Below are 18,747 nucleotides of genomic sequence, written 5' to 3'. Positions count from 1 at the left end.
CGGGCAGAGATGGGGGATGGCGGAGGGGGGAAGCTTCGGAGCCATGGAGGAGAGCACAGTAACAGGGGTGCAGAGGGCAAAGCGGAGAGATTCCCGCACAGAGGATCGGTGCCGACCAGCACTCACCAGCCCAATAGGCTTGTCTGCTCACCCACCGGGACGGGCGGGGGCTGGGAGCTAAGGCTCGGGCTTCGGAGGTCGGATCCCAAGGAGAGGACTGGGGTTGGCGGTGTGAACACAGCCTTAAGGGGTTAGTGCACCACGGCTAGCCGGGAGGGAGTCCGGGAAAAAGTCGAGCTGCCGAAGAGGCAAGAGACTTTTTCTTCCCTTTTTGTTTCGTGGTGCGCAAGGAGAGGGGATTAAGAGCGCTGCTTAAAGGAGCTCCAGAGACGGGCATGAGACGCTAAAGCTGCTGCTGCCACCACCAAGAAGCCTGTGTGCAAGCACAGGTCACTCTCCACACCTCCCCTCCCGGGAGCCTGTGCAGCCCGCCACTGCCAGAGTCCTGTGATCCAGGGACAACTTACCCGGGAGAATGCACGGCACGCCTCAGGCTGGTGCAATGTCACGCCGGCCTCTGCCGCCGCAGGCTCGCCCCGCATCCGTACCCCTCCCTCCTCCCGGCTTGAGTGAGCCAGAGCCCCCGAATCAGCTGTTCCTTTAACCACGTCCTGTCTGAGGAAAGAACAGATGCCCTCAGGTGACCTACACACAGAGGTGGGGCCAAATCCAAAGCTGAGCCCCGGGAGCTGTGAGAACAAAGAAGAGAAAGGGAAATCTCTCCCAGCAGCCTCAGGAGCAGCGGATTAAATCTCCGCAATCAACCTGATGTACCTGCATGTGTGGAAGACCTGAATACACAATAAATCATCCCAAAATTGAGGCAGTGGACTTTGGGAGCAAAGATATATATTTTTCTTTTCCCTTTTTCTCTTTTTATCAGTGTGTATGTGTATGCTTCTGTGTGTGATTTTGTCTGTATAGCTTTGCTTTTACCATTTGTCCTATGGTTCTGTTTGTCCATTTTTTTTTCGTTTTTTTTTTGTTTGTTTGTTTTAGTATAGATTTTAGCACTTGTTATCATTGGTGGATTTGTTTTCTGGTTTGGTTGCTCTCTTCTTTCTTTTTCTATTACTTTTTAAATTCTTTTTTATTTTTAATAATTATTTTTTATTTTAATACATTTATTTTATTTATTTATTTTTCTTTCTTTCTTTTTTTCTCCCTTTTATTCTGAGCCATGTGGATGACAGGGTCTTGGTGCTCCTGCCAAGAGTCAGACCTGTGCCTCTGAGGTGGGAGAGCCGAGTTCAGGACATTGGTCCACCAGAGACCTCCCAGCTCCAAGTAATATCAAATGGTGAAAATCTCCCAGAGATTTCCATCTCAACGCCAAGACCCAGCTCCACTCAATGACCAGCAAGTTACAGTGCTGGATACCCAATGCCAAACAACTAGCAAGACAGGAACACAACCCTACCCATTAGCAGAGAGGTTGCCTAAAATCGTAATAAGGTTACAGAGACCCCAAAAAACACCACCAGATGTAGACCTGCCCACCAGAAAGATAAGATCCAGCCTCATCCACCAGAACACAGGCACCAGTACCCTCCACCAGGAAGCCTACACAGCCCGATGAACCACTCTTAGCCACTGGGGGCACACACAAAAAACAATGGGAATTACAAACCTGCAGCCTGCAAAAAGGAGACCCCACACAGTAAGTTAAACAAACTGAAGACAGAGAAACACACAGCAGATGAAGGAACAAGGTAAAAACCGACCCTACCAAACAAATGAACGGGAAAAAGGCAGTCTACCTGAAAAAGAATTCAGAATAATGATAATAAAGATGATCCAAAACCTTGGAAATAGAATGGAGAAAATAAAAGAAACGTTTAACAAGGACCTAGAAGAACTAAAGAGCAAACAAAACAATGATGAACAACACAATACATGAAATTAAAAATTCTCTAGAAGGAATCAATAAAAGAATAGCTGAGGCAGAAGAACGGATAAGTAACCTGGAAGATAAAATAGTGGAAATAACTACTGCAGAGCAGAATAAAGAAAAAAGAATGAAAAGAAGTGAGGAAAGTCTCAGAGACCTCCGGGAGAACATTAAACGCACCAACATTTGAATTATGGGGATCCCAGAAGAAGAAGAGAAAAAGAAAGGGACTGAGAAAATATTTGAAGAGATTATAGTTGAAAACTTCCCTAATATGGGAAAGGAAATAGTTAATTAAGTCCAGGAAGTGCAGAGAGTCCCATACAGGATATATCAAAAGAGAAACATGCCAAGACACATATTAATCAAACTATCAAAAATTAAGTACAAAGAAAAAATATTAAAAGCAGCAAGGGAAAAACAACAAATAACATACAAGGGAATCCCCATAAGATTAATAGCTGATCTTTCAGCAGAAACTCTGCAAGCCAGAAAGGAGTGGCAGGACATCTTTAAAGTGATGAAAGGTAAAAAAAGCCTACAACCAAGATTACTCTACCCAGTAAGGATCTCATTCAGATTCGACTGAGAAATTAAAACTTTTACAGACGAGCAAAAGGTAAGAGAATTCAGCACCACCAAACCAGCTTTACAACAAATGCTAAAGAAACTTCTCTAGGCAGCAAACACAAGAGAAGGAAAAGACCCAAAATAACAAACCCAAAACAATTAAGAAAATGGTAATAAGAACATACATATCGATAATCACCTTAAATGTAAAAGGATTAAATGCTCCCACCAAAAGACACAGATTGGCTGAATGAATACAAAAACAAGACCCATATATATGCTGTCTACAAGAGACCCACTTCAGACCTAGGGACACATACAGACTGAAAGTGAGGGGATGGAGAAAGATATTCCATGCAAATGGAAATCAGAAGAAAGCTGGAGTAGCAATTCTCATATCAGACAAAATAGACTTTAAAACAAAGACTACTACAAGGGACAAAGGACACTACATAATAATCAAGGGATCAATCCAATAAGAAGATATAACAATTGTAAATATTTATGCACCAAACATAGGAGTACCTTGATATATAAGGCAAATACTAACAGCCATAAAAGGGGAAATCAACAGTAGCACAATAGTAGGGGACTTTAACACCCCACTTTCACCAATGGACAGATCAACCAAAATGAAAATAAATAAGGAAACACAAGCTTTAAATGATACATTAAACAAGATGGACTTAATTGATATTTATAGAACATTCCATCCAAAAAAACCAGAATACACTTTCTTCTCAAGGACTCATGGAACATTCTCCAGGATAGATCATATCTTGGGTCACAAATAAAGCCTTGGTAAATTTAAGAAAATTGAAATCATATCAAGTATCTTTTCCGAGCACAACGCTATGAGACTAGATATCAATTACAGGAAAAAAGTCTGTAAAACATACAAACACATGGAGGCTAAACAATACACTATTTAATAACCAAGAGATCACTGAAGAAATCAAAGAGGAAATCAAAAAATACCTAGAATAAAATGACAATGAAAACAGGATGAGCCAAAACCTATGGTATTCAGCAAAAGCAGTTCTAAGAGAGAAGTTTATAACAATACAATCCTACCTTAAGAAACAAAAAACATCTCAAATAAACAATCTAACCTTACACCTAAAGCAATTAGAGAAAGAAGAACAAAATCCCCAAAGTGAGCGGAAGGAAAGAAATCATAAAGATCAGAGCAGAAATAAATGAAGGAAATAATAGCAAAGATCAATAAGACTAAATGCTGGTTCTTTGAGAAGATAAACAAAATTGATAAACTATTAGCCAGACTCATCAAGAAAAAAAGGGAAAAGACTCAAATAAATAGAATTAGAAATGAAAAAGGAGAAGTAACAACTGACACTGCAGAAATACAAAGGATCATGAGAGATTACTACAAGCAACTCTATGCTAATAAAATGGACAACCTGGAAGAAATGGACAAATTCTTAGAAATGCACAACATGCCAAGACTGAACCAGGAAGAAATAGAAACTATAAACAGACCAATCACAAGCACTGAAATTGAGACTGTGATTAAAAATCTTCCAACAAACAAAAGCCCAGGACCAGATGGCTTCACAAGTGAATTCTTTCAAACATTTATAGAATAGCTAAAACCTATCCTTCTCAAACTGTTCCAAGATATAGCAGAGGAAGGGACACTCCCAAACTCATTCTATGAGGCCATCATGACCCTGATATCAAAACCAGATGAAGATGTCACAAAGAAAGAAAACTATAGGCCAATATCACTGATGAACATAGATGCAAAAATCCTCAACAAAATACTAGCAAACAGAATCCAACAGCACATTAAAAGGATCATACACCATGATCAAGTAGGGTTTATCCCAGGAATGCAAGGATTGTTCAATATACGCAAATCAACCAATGTGATACACCATATTAACAAATTGAAGGAGAAAAACCATATGATCATCTCAATAGATGCAGAGAAAGCTTTTGACAAAATTCAACACCCACTATGTTAAAAACCCTCCAGAAAGTAGGCATAGAAGGAACTTACCTCAACATAACAAAGGCCATATATGACAAACCCACAGCCAACATCGTCCTCAATGGTGAAAAACTGAAAGCATTTCCACTAAGATCAGGACCAAGTCAAGGATGTCCACTCTCACCACTATTATTCAACATTGTTTTGGAAGTTTTAGCCAAAGCAATCAGAGAAGAAAAAGAAATAAAAGGAATCCAAATCAGAAAAGAAGAAGTAAAGCTCTCACTGTTTGCAGATGACTTGATACTATATACAGAGAATCCTAAAGATGCTACCAGAAAACTACTAGAGCTAATCAATGAATTTGGTAAAGTAGCAGCATACAAAATTAATGCACAGAAATATCTTGCATTCCTATAAACTACTGATGAAAAATCTGAAAGAGAAATTGAGGAAACACTCCCATTTAACATTGCAACAAAATGAATAAAATACCTAGGAATAAACCTACCTAAGGAGACAAAAGACCTGTATGCAGAGAACTATAAGACACTGATGAAAGAAATTAAAGATGATACAAATAGATGGAGAGATATATCATGTTCTTGGATTGGAAAAATCAACATTGTGAAAATGACTCTACTACCCAAAGCAATCTACAGATTCAGTGCAATCCCTATCAAACTACCAATGGCATTTTTCACAGAACTAGAACAAAAAAATTCACAATTTGTATGGAAACACAAAAGACCCCAAATAGCCAAAGCAATCTTGAGAAAGAAAAACAGAGCTGGAGGAATCAGTCTCCCTGACTTCAGACTACACTACAAAGCTACAGTAATCAAGACAGTATGGTACTGGCACAAAAGCAGAAATGTAGATCAATGGAACAAGAGAGAAAACCCAGAGATAAACCCACGCACATATGGTCACCTTATATTTCATAAAGGAGGCAAGAATATACAGTGGAGAAAAGACAGCCTTTTTAATAAGTGGTGCTGGGAAAACTGGACAGCTACATCTATAAGAATGAAATTAGAACACTCCCTAACACCATACACAAAAATAAACTCAAAATGGATTAAAGACCTAAATGTAAGGCCAGACACTATGTCTTAGAGGAAAACATAGGCAGAACACTCTATGACATAAATCACAGCAAGATCCTTTTTGACCCACCTCCTAGAGAAATGGAAATAAAAACAAAAATAAACAAATGGGACCTAATGAAACTTAAAAACTTTTGCAAATCAAAGGAAACTAAAAACAAGACAAAAAGACAACCCTCAGAATGAGAGAAAATATTTGCAAAAGAATTAACCAACAAAGGATTAATCTCCAAAATATATAAACAACTCATGCAGCTCAATATTAAAAAAACAAAGAACCCAATCCAAAAATGGGCAGAAGACCCAAATAGACATTTCTCCAAAGAAGATATACAGATTGCCAACAAACACATGAAAGAATGCTCAACATCATTAATCATAGAGAAATGCAAATCAAAACTACAATGAGATATTATCTCATACCAGTCAGAATGGTCATCATCAAAAAATCTACAAACAGTAAATGCTGGAGAGGGTGTGGAGAAAAGGAAACCCTCTTGCACTGTTGGTGGGAATGTAAATTGATACAGCCACTATGGAGAACAGTATGGAGGTTCCTTAAAAAACTAAAAATAGAACTACCATATGACCCAGCAATCCCACTACTGGGCACATACCCTTAGAAAACCATAATTCAAAAACAGTCATGTACCAAAATGTCCATTGCAGCTGTATTTACAATAGCCAGGACATGGAAACAACCTAAGTGTCCATCGACAGATAAATGGATAAAGAAGATGTGGTACATATATACAATGGAATATTACTCAGCCATAAAAAGAAATGAAATTGAGTTATTTGTTGTGAGGTGGATGGACCTAGAGTCTGTCATACAGAGTGAAGTAAGTCAGAAAGAGAAAAACAATTACCGTATGCTAACACATATATATGGAATCTAAAAAAAAAAATGGTCATGAAAATCCTAGGGCCAGGATGGGAATAAAGATGCAGACCTACTAGAGAATGGACTTGAGGACACAGGGAGGGGGAAGGTGAACAAAGTGAGAGAGTGGAATGGACATATATACACTACCAAAAGTAAAACCGATAGCTAGTGGAAAGCAGACACAGAGCACAGGGAGATCAGCTCGGTGCTTTGTGACCATCTAGAGGGGTGGGATACAGAGGGTGGGAGGGAGGGAGATGCAAGAGGGGAGAGATATGGGGATATATGTATAACTGATTCACTTTGTTATAAAGCAGAAACTAACATACCATTGTAAAGCAATTATACTCCAATAAAGATTAAAAAAATAAAAGTCTAAGTAGGGTGACTGCTACCAAAATGAAATATTTAACTGTGATCAAGAGTCTCCTAACATGTTATCCAAAATGTCCAAAATATAATTGGAAATCATTCATCATACCAAGAACCAAGAAAAACACAACTTGAATGAGAAAAGACAATCAACCATTGCCAACATTGAGGTGAATCAGCTGTTGGAAATTTCTGACAAGGATTTTTAAAGCAGCTGTTATAAAAATGCTTCAACAAATAATTACAAATTCTCTTGAAACAAATGAAAAAATATAAAATCTGAGCAAAGAAATAGAAGTTATTTAAAAAAACCAAATGCAAAATATAGAGTTTAAAAATAACAGAAATAAGAAACAAGATAGGAAGGAAATAATAAAGATAACATCAGAAATACATTAAACTGAAAACAGAAACACAATAGAGAAAATCAGTAAAACAAATAACTGGTTGTTATGAGAAAAAAAAATCACTAAGATCAGTAAACCTCTAGTTAGACTGATAAAGATAAAAAGAAAAAAAGACACAAATTACCAACATCAGGAATGAAAGAGGAGATATTGCTACAGATCCTGTAGCCATTAAAAAAATAATAAGGAAATATATGGACAATTTTACACTTTTAAGTTCAACAACATCAAAGGAATGGACTAATACCTTGAAAACCATAAACAATGAAAACTCAGTCAAGATGAAATAAGTAATGTGAATAGTTCTACAATTATTATAAAAATTGAATTTATACTTAAAGAGCTCCTGCAAAAGAAATCTCTATATCCAAACTATTTCACTGGAGAATTTTATCAAGCATTTAAAGAATTAACACCAATTTTACATAATCATATCCAAAAAATACAGAGAAGGAATCACTTTGCAACTCTTTTTATGAGGCCAGTATTACCTTGATACCAAATCTAGACAAAGACAGTACAGAAAAGGAAAACTACAAATCAATAACTCTCAGGAACTGAGATGCAAAACTTCTCCAAAAAATATCAGTAAGTTGAATCCAGCAGCTCTTTATAGAAAAGAACTATATACATGACCAAGTGGGATTTATTTCAGATATGCAAAGCTTGCTCAAATTTAAAAATCATTCAATGTAATCCCCTCTATCAACAGGCTAAAGAAGAAAAAACATATGATTATATCAATTGATGCAGAAAAACATTTAAAAACATTCAACACTCGTTCATGATGCAAACTTTCAACAAACTAGGAATAGAGGAAAATTTTCCCAACTTGATCAAGAGCACCTAAAAAAAAAAATCTACAGTTAACATTATTCTTTTTTTAAAATTTTATTTATTTATTTTATACAGCAGGTTCTTATTACTTATCTATTTTATACATATTAGTGTATATATGTCAATTCCAATCTCCCAGTTCATCCCACCACCACCACCACCCTTAACATTATTCTTAATGGTGACAGAAAGACTGAAGGCTTTTCCTCTAAGATTGGGAACAAGGTAAAGATGTCTGTCTCACTACTCTTACTCAACATAGAACTGAAAGTTCTAGCCAGCGCAATAAAGCAAGACAAAGAAATAAAAGTCATACAGATTGGAAAGGGGAAATTAAAACAATCTCTATTTGCAGATGACCTCTGTAGAAAATCCCAAGGAATCTACAAAAAACAAAAACAAAACAAAAAAACCCAGAACTAGTAAGCAAGTTCAGCATGATTATAGGATTCAATATCAACACAGAACATTTAATTGTGTTTTGGGAAGATATTGATCAAAGGATACAAACATTCAATTATAAGATGAATACATTCTGGAGACATAATGTACAGCATGGTGACAATAGTTTAATAATGTACACTTGAAATTTGCTAAGAGAGTAAGATCTTGAATAATCTCCTCAAATGTTCTCACAATACACACACACACACACAAATGGTAACTATGTGAGCTGACTGACATGTTAATTAGCTTGATTATCATAATCATTTCACAATGTGTGTGTATATCAAAATAGCACATCGTTTACCTTAAATATATATTCTTATTTGTCAATCATACCTCAATAAAGCTGGGGGAAAAAGAGAAGAAAAATAGTCATTGTATTTCTATATACTAAATGTATACATGAAAAATGTAATTTAACAATGCAATACCATTTTCAATTGTTCCAAAGAAAATGAAATACTTAGTTATAAACCTAACAAAACATGTACAGAATCTGCATGCTGAAAATTACAAAGTACTGATGAAAGAAACCATAGGAGACCTAAATAGCACAGAAATTTTCCACATTCAAGAACTGGAAGACTCAGCTTAGTAAAAATGTCTTCTCTCCAAATTAAACTACATCTTTAACAAGATTCCTATCAAAATCCCAGCATGGTTTTTGTAGACATAGGCAAGCATTTTATAAAACTTATATGGAATGTGAAAGACCTGAAGATAACCAAAGCAATTTAGAAAGAGACCACTAACGTGGGAGAAATCACTCTGCCTGGTGTGTGGTTTACTATATAGCTTTTGATTTAGTCACCTAGATGGTGTGGTATTGTCAGATAGGCACATGGATCAATGGGATACAATGGAAAACCCACATACGGAATCATACAAATACATCCATTTGATTTTTTAAAATAATTTTTGATGATAGATCACCATATAACATATATATATATATATATATTTTTTTTTTTTTGGCTGTGCCAGGTATTAGTTGCAGCATGTGGGATCTTTAGTTGCAGCCTGCAGAGTCTTTAGTTGCGGCCTGTGGGATCTTTAGTTGTGGTGTGAGAACTCTTAGTTGTGGCATGTGAGATCTAGTTCCCTGATCAGGAATCGAACCCAGGCCCCCTGCTTTGGGAGTGCGGAGTCTTAGCTACTGGACCACCAGGGAAGTCCCCACTCACTTGATTTTTGACAAAGGTTCAAAACCAACAGAATGAAGGAGAGATAGCCTTTTAAATAAATGGTGCTAGAGCAACTGAACATACTTAAGCAAAAAAATTAACTTTGACCTAAACTTCGACTTACACAAATCTATCTCAAAATGGATTACAGATCTAAATGTAAAACTATAGGTTTTTAGGAAAAAATGGGAGGAAATCTTTGAGAACTAGGACTAGGCAAAAAGTTTTTATTCTTTGCTCTAAAAGAACAACCTATAAAAGGAAATATTGACAAATTGGACTTCATCAAAATTTAAAATTTTGCCCTTTGAAAGATCTTATTTAGAGGATGATGTACAAATTTACAGAGCAGGAGAAAATGTTTGTAAACATCTGAAAAATAGATGCTTATCTAGAATATATAAAGAACTCACAGAACTCAACAATTAAAAAAACAAAGCATCCAGTTAGAAAATGGGCAGAAGTCATTAATTTGACATTTCACTGAAGAAGATATATAGAAGGCAAAGAAGCACATGAAAAAAAAAATGTTCAACACCATTAGACATTATGGAAATGCAAATTAAAATCACAATATGTTATCACTACCCAACTATCAGAATGGCTAAAATATAAAATAGTGATAACACCAAATGCTGACAAGGATGCAGAGAAACTCCATTACTTACACACTGCTGGTGGTAATGCAAAAAGTTATGGCCACTCTGGAAAAGAGTTTTCCGTTCACCCTAAAACTAGAAATGGACTTACCATGAGACCCAGATATTGTACTCTCAGACATTTATCCCAGAGAAATGACAACTTATGTTCATGCAGAAACTTGCATACAAATGCTTATGGCAGCTTTATTTGTAGTAGTCCCAAACTGGAAAGTACCCAGATATCCTCCAATGGGTAAATGGGCAAAAGATTAAACAAACTTTGCTACAACCATGCTGTGGATTACTACTCAACAGTAAAAAAAAGAACCAACTATTGATACATGCAACAACTTGGATAGATCTTAAGAAAATTATGCCGAGTGGAAAAAGTCAATCTCATGCACGTAAATACTCATGATTCCATTTATATAATGCTCCTGAAATAAAATTATACAGATGGACAACAGATTAATGGTTTCAAAGGGTTAGGGATGAGGGGGATGGATGCAAAGGGATAGTGCAAGAGAGCCATGTGGTGATGATACAGTTTTGTATCTTGCTTGTGGTGATAGTTACCTGAAATAAACATGACAAAATTACATACAATTATACACATATACACAAATGAGTACACATATAACTGAAAATCTGAATACGGTTTATGGATTGTACCAATGTCAATTACCTAGTTTTGATATTGTACTATAGTTACACAAAATGTTGACACTGGGGACGCTGGGTGAAGTGGGCACACACTTGTGAATCAATAAATATTTTATTAGAAAAGCTTTTAGAAGTATGCAAATCAGCTTTTCTTTAACAGTCTGAATGTTTGCATTATTCTTTGTTCAAAAATCCACATGACTAGACCAATCATAAATTTAATGAGACAAGTCTGCCTAACGTCAATTCATAGATTAAAGTTTTAGTAACTCGTATTCACAAAATATAAATAAAGCAGGAGAACTTAACACTCACACTTCGCTCCCAAGAATCACGTTATCCTTCAACCTGATTGTCCTACCACAGTGATGCCATCTGCAAAATGGTAAACTTGACGTTTCTGGAGCACGCTGGGCACAGGATTCCTGCAAAAGTCACCCAACTTCAATTTCTTCTTAAACAGCATTTAAAAAATAATAATAGTTAAAATGTGTTGATCACTGAACTACTCAACTACCCGCTACACAGTAGAAGGTAAGAAGAGGACTCACAAGAAATAAGAAAATATGGTTTTAATTCATATTGCTTAAGATACAGGAGAAATAATGCACAGTCATGCTTTTAAAGCCTTTGGAAATATATTTGGGGGACAATAAGAGAAGAAAATTGGCAGTAGAATAAACATTCAGAATATAGATATTTGGTCTGACTTAAGTACTTATTGAATCTTGGTCACCTGTAGTGTGACTGACTGACTGAATCTCTGGGCCTGTGAAGAGCCCGTGACTCTGGGACTTGTGACAACAGTAAACTAGTATGACTCCAATACTATCACTACTACTAAGGTTGACTGCTACTTATTCAGCCCCAGGTATTAGGCATCATCTCAGTTAATCTTCACAAGAACTTTGTGAGATGGCATTATTATCCAAATTTTAAAGATGAAGAAACTGAGAAGACAGCCATAGCAAAGGATGAAATAATGCCATTTGCAGCAACATGGATGGACCTAGAGATTATCATACTTAGTGAAGTAAGTCAGACAGAGAAAGACAAATATCATGTGATATCACTTATATGTGGAATCTAAAATGTGACACAAATAAACTCATTTACAAAACAGAAATAGATGCACAGACATAGAAAACAAACTTATGTTTACCAAAGGAGAAAGGGGGTGGGGCAGGGATAAATTAGGAGTTTGGGATTAACAGATACACACTACTACATAAAATAAACAACAAGGACCTACTGTATAGCACAGGGAACTATACTCAATATCTTGTAATAACCTATAATGGAAAAGAATCTGAAAAAGAATAGATATACATATGTATAACTGAATCACTTTGCTATACGCCTGAAATTAACACAACATTGTTAATCACCTACTATACTTCAATTTAAAAAGATAAAGAAGGGCTTCCCTGGTGGCACAGTGGTTGAGAATCTGCCTGCCAATGCAGGGAACACGGCTTCGAGCCCTGGTCTGGGAAGATCCCACATGCCGCAGAGAAACTGTGCCCCGTGAGCCACAACTACTGAACCTGCGCATCTGGAGCCTGTGCTCCGCAACAAGAGAGGCCGCGATAGTGAAAGGTCCCCGCACCGCGATGAAGAGTGGCCCCCGCTTGCCACAACCAGAGAAAGCCCTCGCACAGAAACGAAGACCCAACACAGCCATAAATTTAAAAAAAAAAAAAAAAAGAATATTAAAAAGATAAAGAAAACCGAGAAGAGAGATGTCTGGATACTTTCCAGGGTCGACCAAATAGAAAATGTCAGGATCCAGATTGGAACCCAGGTCATCTGATTTCAAAACTCATGCTTTGGGACTTCCCTAGTGGAGCAGTGGTTAAGAATCTGCCTGCCAATGCAGGGGACACGAGTTACATGCCCTGGAGCAACTAAGCCCGTGTACCACAACTACTGAGCCTGTGACCTAGAGCCCGCGTGCTTCAGCTACTGAGCCCACGCGCTGCAACTACTGAAGCCCGTGCGCTGCAATTACTGAAGCCTGCGCACCTAGAGTCTGTGTTTCGCAACAAGAGAAGCCACCACAATGTTCTCGTTGCGCGCACCGCAATGAAGAGTAGCCCCCATTCGCCACAACTAGAGAAAGCCCGCACGCAGCAATGAAGACCCAAGCAGCCAAAAAATAAATAAAATTAAACAATAATAATAATAAAGTTGCTTAAAAAAAATGACTCATGCTTTGACCACTAATCCCTGTGTCTCCATTAAAGCCTGTTTTTTTTTTTTTTTTTTTGCGGTACACGGGCCTCTCACTGTTGTGGCCCCTCCGGTCGCGGAGCACAGGTTCCTGATGCGCAGGCCCAGCGGCCACAGCTCACAGGCCCAGCCGCTCCCCGGCACGTGGGAACCTCCCGGACCAGGGCACGAACCTGTGTCCCCTGCATTGGCAGGCAGACTCTCAACCACTGCGCCACCAGGGAAGCCCTAGAGCCTGTTTTTAAATTCTCCTCTTGGCTGCTCTTTTCTAGGGGTCTCAGTTGCTTTCCTCCAGGGCTCTGGACTCTGGGCATTTCCTTGACTTCATGTTTTTTCTGTCTGCCTGCTTCTCCCAGCAAATTCCATGTGGAGGATGGAGCAGAGCCCAAAGAGCAGGTAAGGGAGATATCCCAGCAGAGTTTTATGTGAGTTGAGTTAGATGGGGAAGTGATGGGGCAGATGATGAGGGGTGGGGGGAGGTGAGAGAAAGAGAGAGAGAGAGATTTCTTTCACTGATTTAGTTATAAGGGTAAAACTAGTTAGTAAAGTCATTGAGTCTCTTTCTCGGGCCTTTTTATTTATTTATTTTTCTAAATTTATTTATTTACTTTTGGCTGCATTGGGTCTTCGTTGCTGCCAGCGGGCTTTCTCTAGTTGCGACAAGCAGGGGCTACTCTTTGTTGCAGTGCACAGGCTTCTCATTGCGGTGGCGTCTCTTGTTGCTGAGCACAGACTCTAGGCAAGCGGGCGTCAGTAGTTGTGGCACGTGGACTCAGTAGTTGTGGCTCATGGGCTCTAGAGCTCAGTGTCAGTAGTTGTGGCGCATGGGCTTACTTGCTCCACAGAATGTGGCATCTTCCCAGACCAGAGCATGAACCCATGTCCCCTGCATTGGCAGGTGGATTCTTAACCACTGTGCTACCAGGGAAGTCCCAGGCCTTTTTAAATGAAACGCTTTCTTCCTCAGTGGTCTGAGGCCTGAGAATATGCGTGGACAAAGAATTCTCTGGATAGATCCCTCTACCCCTCCACACCCTTGGAGGCTTAATCTGGGTTGCCTTCTGGATAAACAAGAATACCACCTTGTTCCAGTTATTTTTGCTGTGTAACAAACCACCTCTAAACCTAGAGAATATGACTTGTCACATCTCTGAGAATGCTGTGGGGTGACTGGACTGAGCTGACATGTTCTCCCTCAGGATCTTCTATACAGCTGCAGTCAGATAGTGGCTGAGTCTGGAGTTGTCTGTAGGCTTTTTTCCTGTAGCCTAAATCTGAATGGCTGGAAAATCTGCGGCTGGTTGGGCTTCTCTCCATGGAGCCTCTCCGTCTAGTTAGGTTGGGTGTTCTCGCAGGATGATGGCCTCAAGGGTAACTGGCCGTCACACACTGGAACTGGTTTGTACAAATTTGTAAGAACTGATTCTGTGTATTTCTTTCCAACCCTGCATTCAGTGCTGTCACTTTGGTAGCTTGAAATCAACCATGGTGGGAGGGAGTATTTATAGAATAAAAACTGGTAAACACTGCAAATCAGGGGGATCCCCCCGCCCCAGAGAGCCAGGTTACCACCACATGACTTTATATGGTGGTTGGCTTCCCCCAGAGTGAGTGGACCAGGAAAACCAGGCGGAAGCTGCAAAGCTCCTGAGAACCTAGCCATGGATGTCCCCGAAGGTCACTTTCTTCTTATCCTATTGATCATCAAGTCTCTAAGGCTATCCCTGATTCAAGAAGAGGAGAATTATCCATGTCCCATGGAAGAGTATAATAGAGGACCTATTGGCACAGAGTAGGTGTTCAATAAGTGTTTGATGAATGAATGAATGAATGAGTAAAGTCACTTAAACTCTAATGTGTATGTCCTTAAATCACTCTAAAAGTGGAAAGCCTTCTGGAAAGTTTTACTTCAACATCAGAGAAGCCAATGATTTTTAAGTCCCCAAAGAGCCTAAATCTAAAATTGCTTGATATAAATCTACTTACACTCTGTCTGCAGGTATTCACAGACCTGTTTTCTCAAGCTCTTCCCACTTATGTACTCAACTGGGACTGTCCACATGACAATGGCAGAATGCTTTTTTTATCGATGTTTTCATACCATGTAAGTTTGCTTTACCTCTCTAAGTAAATCGCAAATTCCTTGAGAGAGTTCTCACCTATTTCTTTGCCACTCCTCCCCACCTTGCCAAAACTCGATACATACATACACACACGGATACTTACAAGATATATGATAGAGATTATAAGTTGTAAAAGAGAAGGAAAGAAGGAAAGGAACTAAAAACTCGTAATGGCTGTGTTTCATAAATGTTCTCATTTAATTCATATTCACCCAGAGAAATAGGCATTATTATTTCTATTTCATATTTGAGGAAAATGAGTCTTAAGAAAATTTACCAATTTGGTCAAAGTCACACTAGGAAGTAGGGAGATAGGATTCCAATGCAGACCTGCATGGTTCCAGGGCCTGAGCGTTATGTGTTCTTCAAGCCATCTTCCCACTGCAATATACATCTCCCATCTCCCCCCATTCTCTCTGCCTCCCTCCTTGAAGTATCCACACAAATCCTAGAAATGCTAATGCTTCTAAACCCCAGATAGGGTAATAAGTGTTTCAAGTTCTGCTCTTATGAGAAAGGTCCTTAAAAAGCCTGGGAAGGGACTTCCCTGGTGGCTCAGTGGTTAAGAATCCGCCTGCCAATGCAGGGGACACGGGTTTGAGCCCTGGCCCGGGAAGATCCCACATGCCACAGAGCAACTAAGCCCGTGCATGACAACTGCTAAGCCTGTGCTCTAGAGCCTGCGAGCCACAACTACTGAAACCCTCTTTTCTAGAGCCTGTGTTCTGCAACAAGAGAAGCCACCACAATGAGATACCCGTACACCGCAACGAAGAGTAGCCCCCAGTCGCTGCAACTAGAGAAAGCCGGCGCACAGCAACGAAGACCCAACGTAGCCAAAAATAAATAAATAAAATTTAAAAAATATTCTTGGGAAGATAAGAAGCTTGAAGTGTCTTATACTAGGAAGGGACTGAGCCTGGTAGCAGGGAGGTCAGCTAAGCGGCTATTGCAATAACTCAGGCAAAGAGTGCTGGTGGGACGGACCAAGGTAGGGTGGTGGGATGGGTAGGCGAGAAAAATTTTCAGGCCTATTAAGAAGACAGATCAACAGACTAGTGATGGATCAGATCGTGCAGGTGCCAATCAGTCATTGTAGAATCATCACTCTGGCTGCCCCAGGAAGATGAGGCTGGAGAGAGGAAGCTGGGATAAGAGGTTTCTGTATTCCTGGAAAAGGTGATAAGGGCTTAAAGTAGCCATGGAAGTGGGAGAGTGGATGGATCTGAGAGATCACTGGAGGCAGAATCTGTGGGATGTGTTGCCACACTAGATGTGGGAACGTGAGGGCGAAGGAGGGGTCAAGGTTGAAGTCCAGAAATCTGTCGTGGACAACCAGGTGCTTTTCACGTAGCTGGGGGACACGGGGGTCGGGGGAGGTTCCGCAGAGTTCAGGTAAGGATAAATTCTGGATGTGCCAAGTTTGAGGTGAATGAGTAAGCCGGCGCTCGCAGCCAGTATGCATTTGCATTTAAAACAAAACGAGCATCTCTTATCTCAATGAAATTCTTTGTTCCCTTCAGAGGTTATAGATGAAAGCACTGAATCCTGTGTGGGATAGGGTTCTGTGTCAGGTTATAAAGGGACCCTGCAATTCTCAGTGTTTTCACTTTACTGTGGTTCAACTCTCTCAAAAGTCATTTATCACCCTGTAGGCGCCTCCATCATCACCAAGATGTCTTTACTGAGACTTCCAGAGCTCGTAAGAGCTGTATGATTCAATTAGTGGCAGTGATTCATATAGCTCATAGAAAGTGCGGCAGGGAGATTTCAGAGGCGCCTAGGACCACGGGTCGACCATACACACGCACACACACACGCCAAAACTTAGAACTCGCATGGACAGGCTCTAAGATGTGTTTGCACGCTTCTGCCCCACAGGAGAGCACAGCCATGGTTTACACAAGGTCCCTGCGTGTCAGGACAAGGAAGCTGGGCCTTTGTCCCTGCTACACTCTGAGGAAGAAGGGAAGAATTCAAGCCGGTGAATGAGCAAATGAAGGCTCTCCAGAGAGCTGCTGCTTTCCTATACATCAGCGTTTATCATGAGACCCTCTAAGGGTTCTACCCAAAACACAAAGCCCGTTGTAGGAAGGCAAAACAGGTAGGACAGCCCCAGCCTAAGGAGACCACTCGTAGTTGCTTCACCAAAGGGTTCATTGTCCCACTGTTAGAACAGACACCTGAAACCAAGCCCGGGTTAGATTTCCATGCCACTGCAGCCCGAGCTGAGTGGTCACTCAGCCCAGGGCCTGCCAGCCCACCAGGTGGGTACCAGCTGCCTGGGAACCAGCTGTTCTCACCCAGAACGTCCCTTGACCCAACTCCAACTTTACCCTGAGGTGCCCTAAAAAGTGCCCCCCCCACACAATCAAGCTTTCCTGAATGGAAACCCACTAAAGAGAAGCTTTCTTACCTGAGAGAAGGTCCTGGTGCCCAGCTGTGGAAAAAACACTGAGTTCCCGCAGACGTGACAGGGACTCACAGGGCAGCTCTGTTGCTTTTAAAAGAAGAAAGGTGACTTCATCTCTGGTGCCGTGGAGTTTAGAAGAGCAACAAGTGCTTCCTGGCTGAGTCAGCTCGACCTCGCCAGTGATGACTCCATCCAAATCATGCAGCCGCTGCCCAGACACGCTCAGCCTTCAGAAGGTGAAGCTTTGGAATCTGATTTGCCCTGTTGTTTTCAAAAAGCTTCAGAAAGTCCGGAAGCACTAACCGCCTTCACCAGCACCAGGGGTGGGGAAACCACACACTTATTTCCCTAAGTCATATCATTATCTCCCAAGAATCCAACATTCTAAGGAAGGAAAACAGGTATTTAAGCGTCTGAGGGGTAAAAATTCTTGGGGAAGGAGGGGAGAGAGAAGCAGCAAAGATCTTTCAGGCAGGACAAGGAGCAGTAAGAAGCTGGAAAGGATCACTGTGCTGAGAGATTTGCAGACCTGGTGATTTGTAAGCCTACAAAGATGACAAATAGGTGATGGTCTGGAGTTTGCAGAGGGGAAAGTATTCAGTTCCGCAAAGGGAATGAGTCACTGTATGAAAGGAAAGTTGACAGTCTCTTTAATGAAGGCGACCTATTTTTATTTTCTTTTTATTGCCTGTGGTATCACTCAACTCATTGGGGTCATTTGTAACATTAATATATTAGCTCATAACGTGCCCACATTTCACCAAATTTGGGGAAAGAGACATTTGTTTAAGTCAGGAATTTTCTCTTTTGTGTGCTAAAGGTGAGGCTGGAGCAATTGGATTTGTAACATGGGATTCAAGGTCATGTGAAGCTACCCAGGAAGCCAGGCACCTCTGCTTGATGTCATGCCCTTGGGCTAAACTTTGGGCAGACCTTCTGGCTGTGGTGCCAGGACAAG

At 40.1% G+C, this 18,747-nt stretch overlaps 1 protein-coding gene across 11 annotated transcripts in view; it reads right to left on the bottom strand.

Moving 5' to 3' along the window:
• The window catches only part of AMOTL1 (angiomotin like 1), a 175,471-nt gene extending 157,484 nt beyond the window's left edge, over positions 1–17,987 (bottom strand). Inside the window, exons 1-3 of one of the 11 annotated variants that reach the window (XM_060160238.1) lie at positions 17,793–17,987; positions 11,337–11,446; positions 8,838–8,879 (exon numbers count right to left, since the gene is read on the bottom strand). Coding sequence is in view for 1 of the 11 variants with exons in the window: in XM_060160237.1 (XP_060016220.1) it covers positions 528–602 (75 nt within the window). In the remaining 10 variants the exon portion in view is untranslated. Of the gene's footprint in view, positions 1–527; positions 1,128–8,837; positions 8,880–11,336; positions 11,447–17,792 lie in introns of those variants that run through there. The other 10 variants (XM_060160247.1, XM_060160243.1, XM_060160248.1 and 7 more) reach the window with 10 other exon arrangements.
• Between the last annotated feature and the right edge of the window lie 760 nt (positions 17,988–18,747).

Source organism: Lagenorhynchus albirostris, chromosome 9 (assembly GCF_949774975.1).
Source record: "Lagenorhynchus albirostris chromosome 9, mLagAlb1.1, whole genome shotgun sequence".
NCBI lineage: Eukaryota > Metazoa > Chordata > Mammalia > Artiodactyla > Delphinidae > Lagenorhynchus > Lagenorhynchus albirostris.
This window is presented reverse-complemented; position numbering and strand designations above follow the sequence as displayed.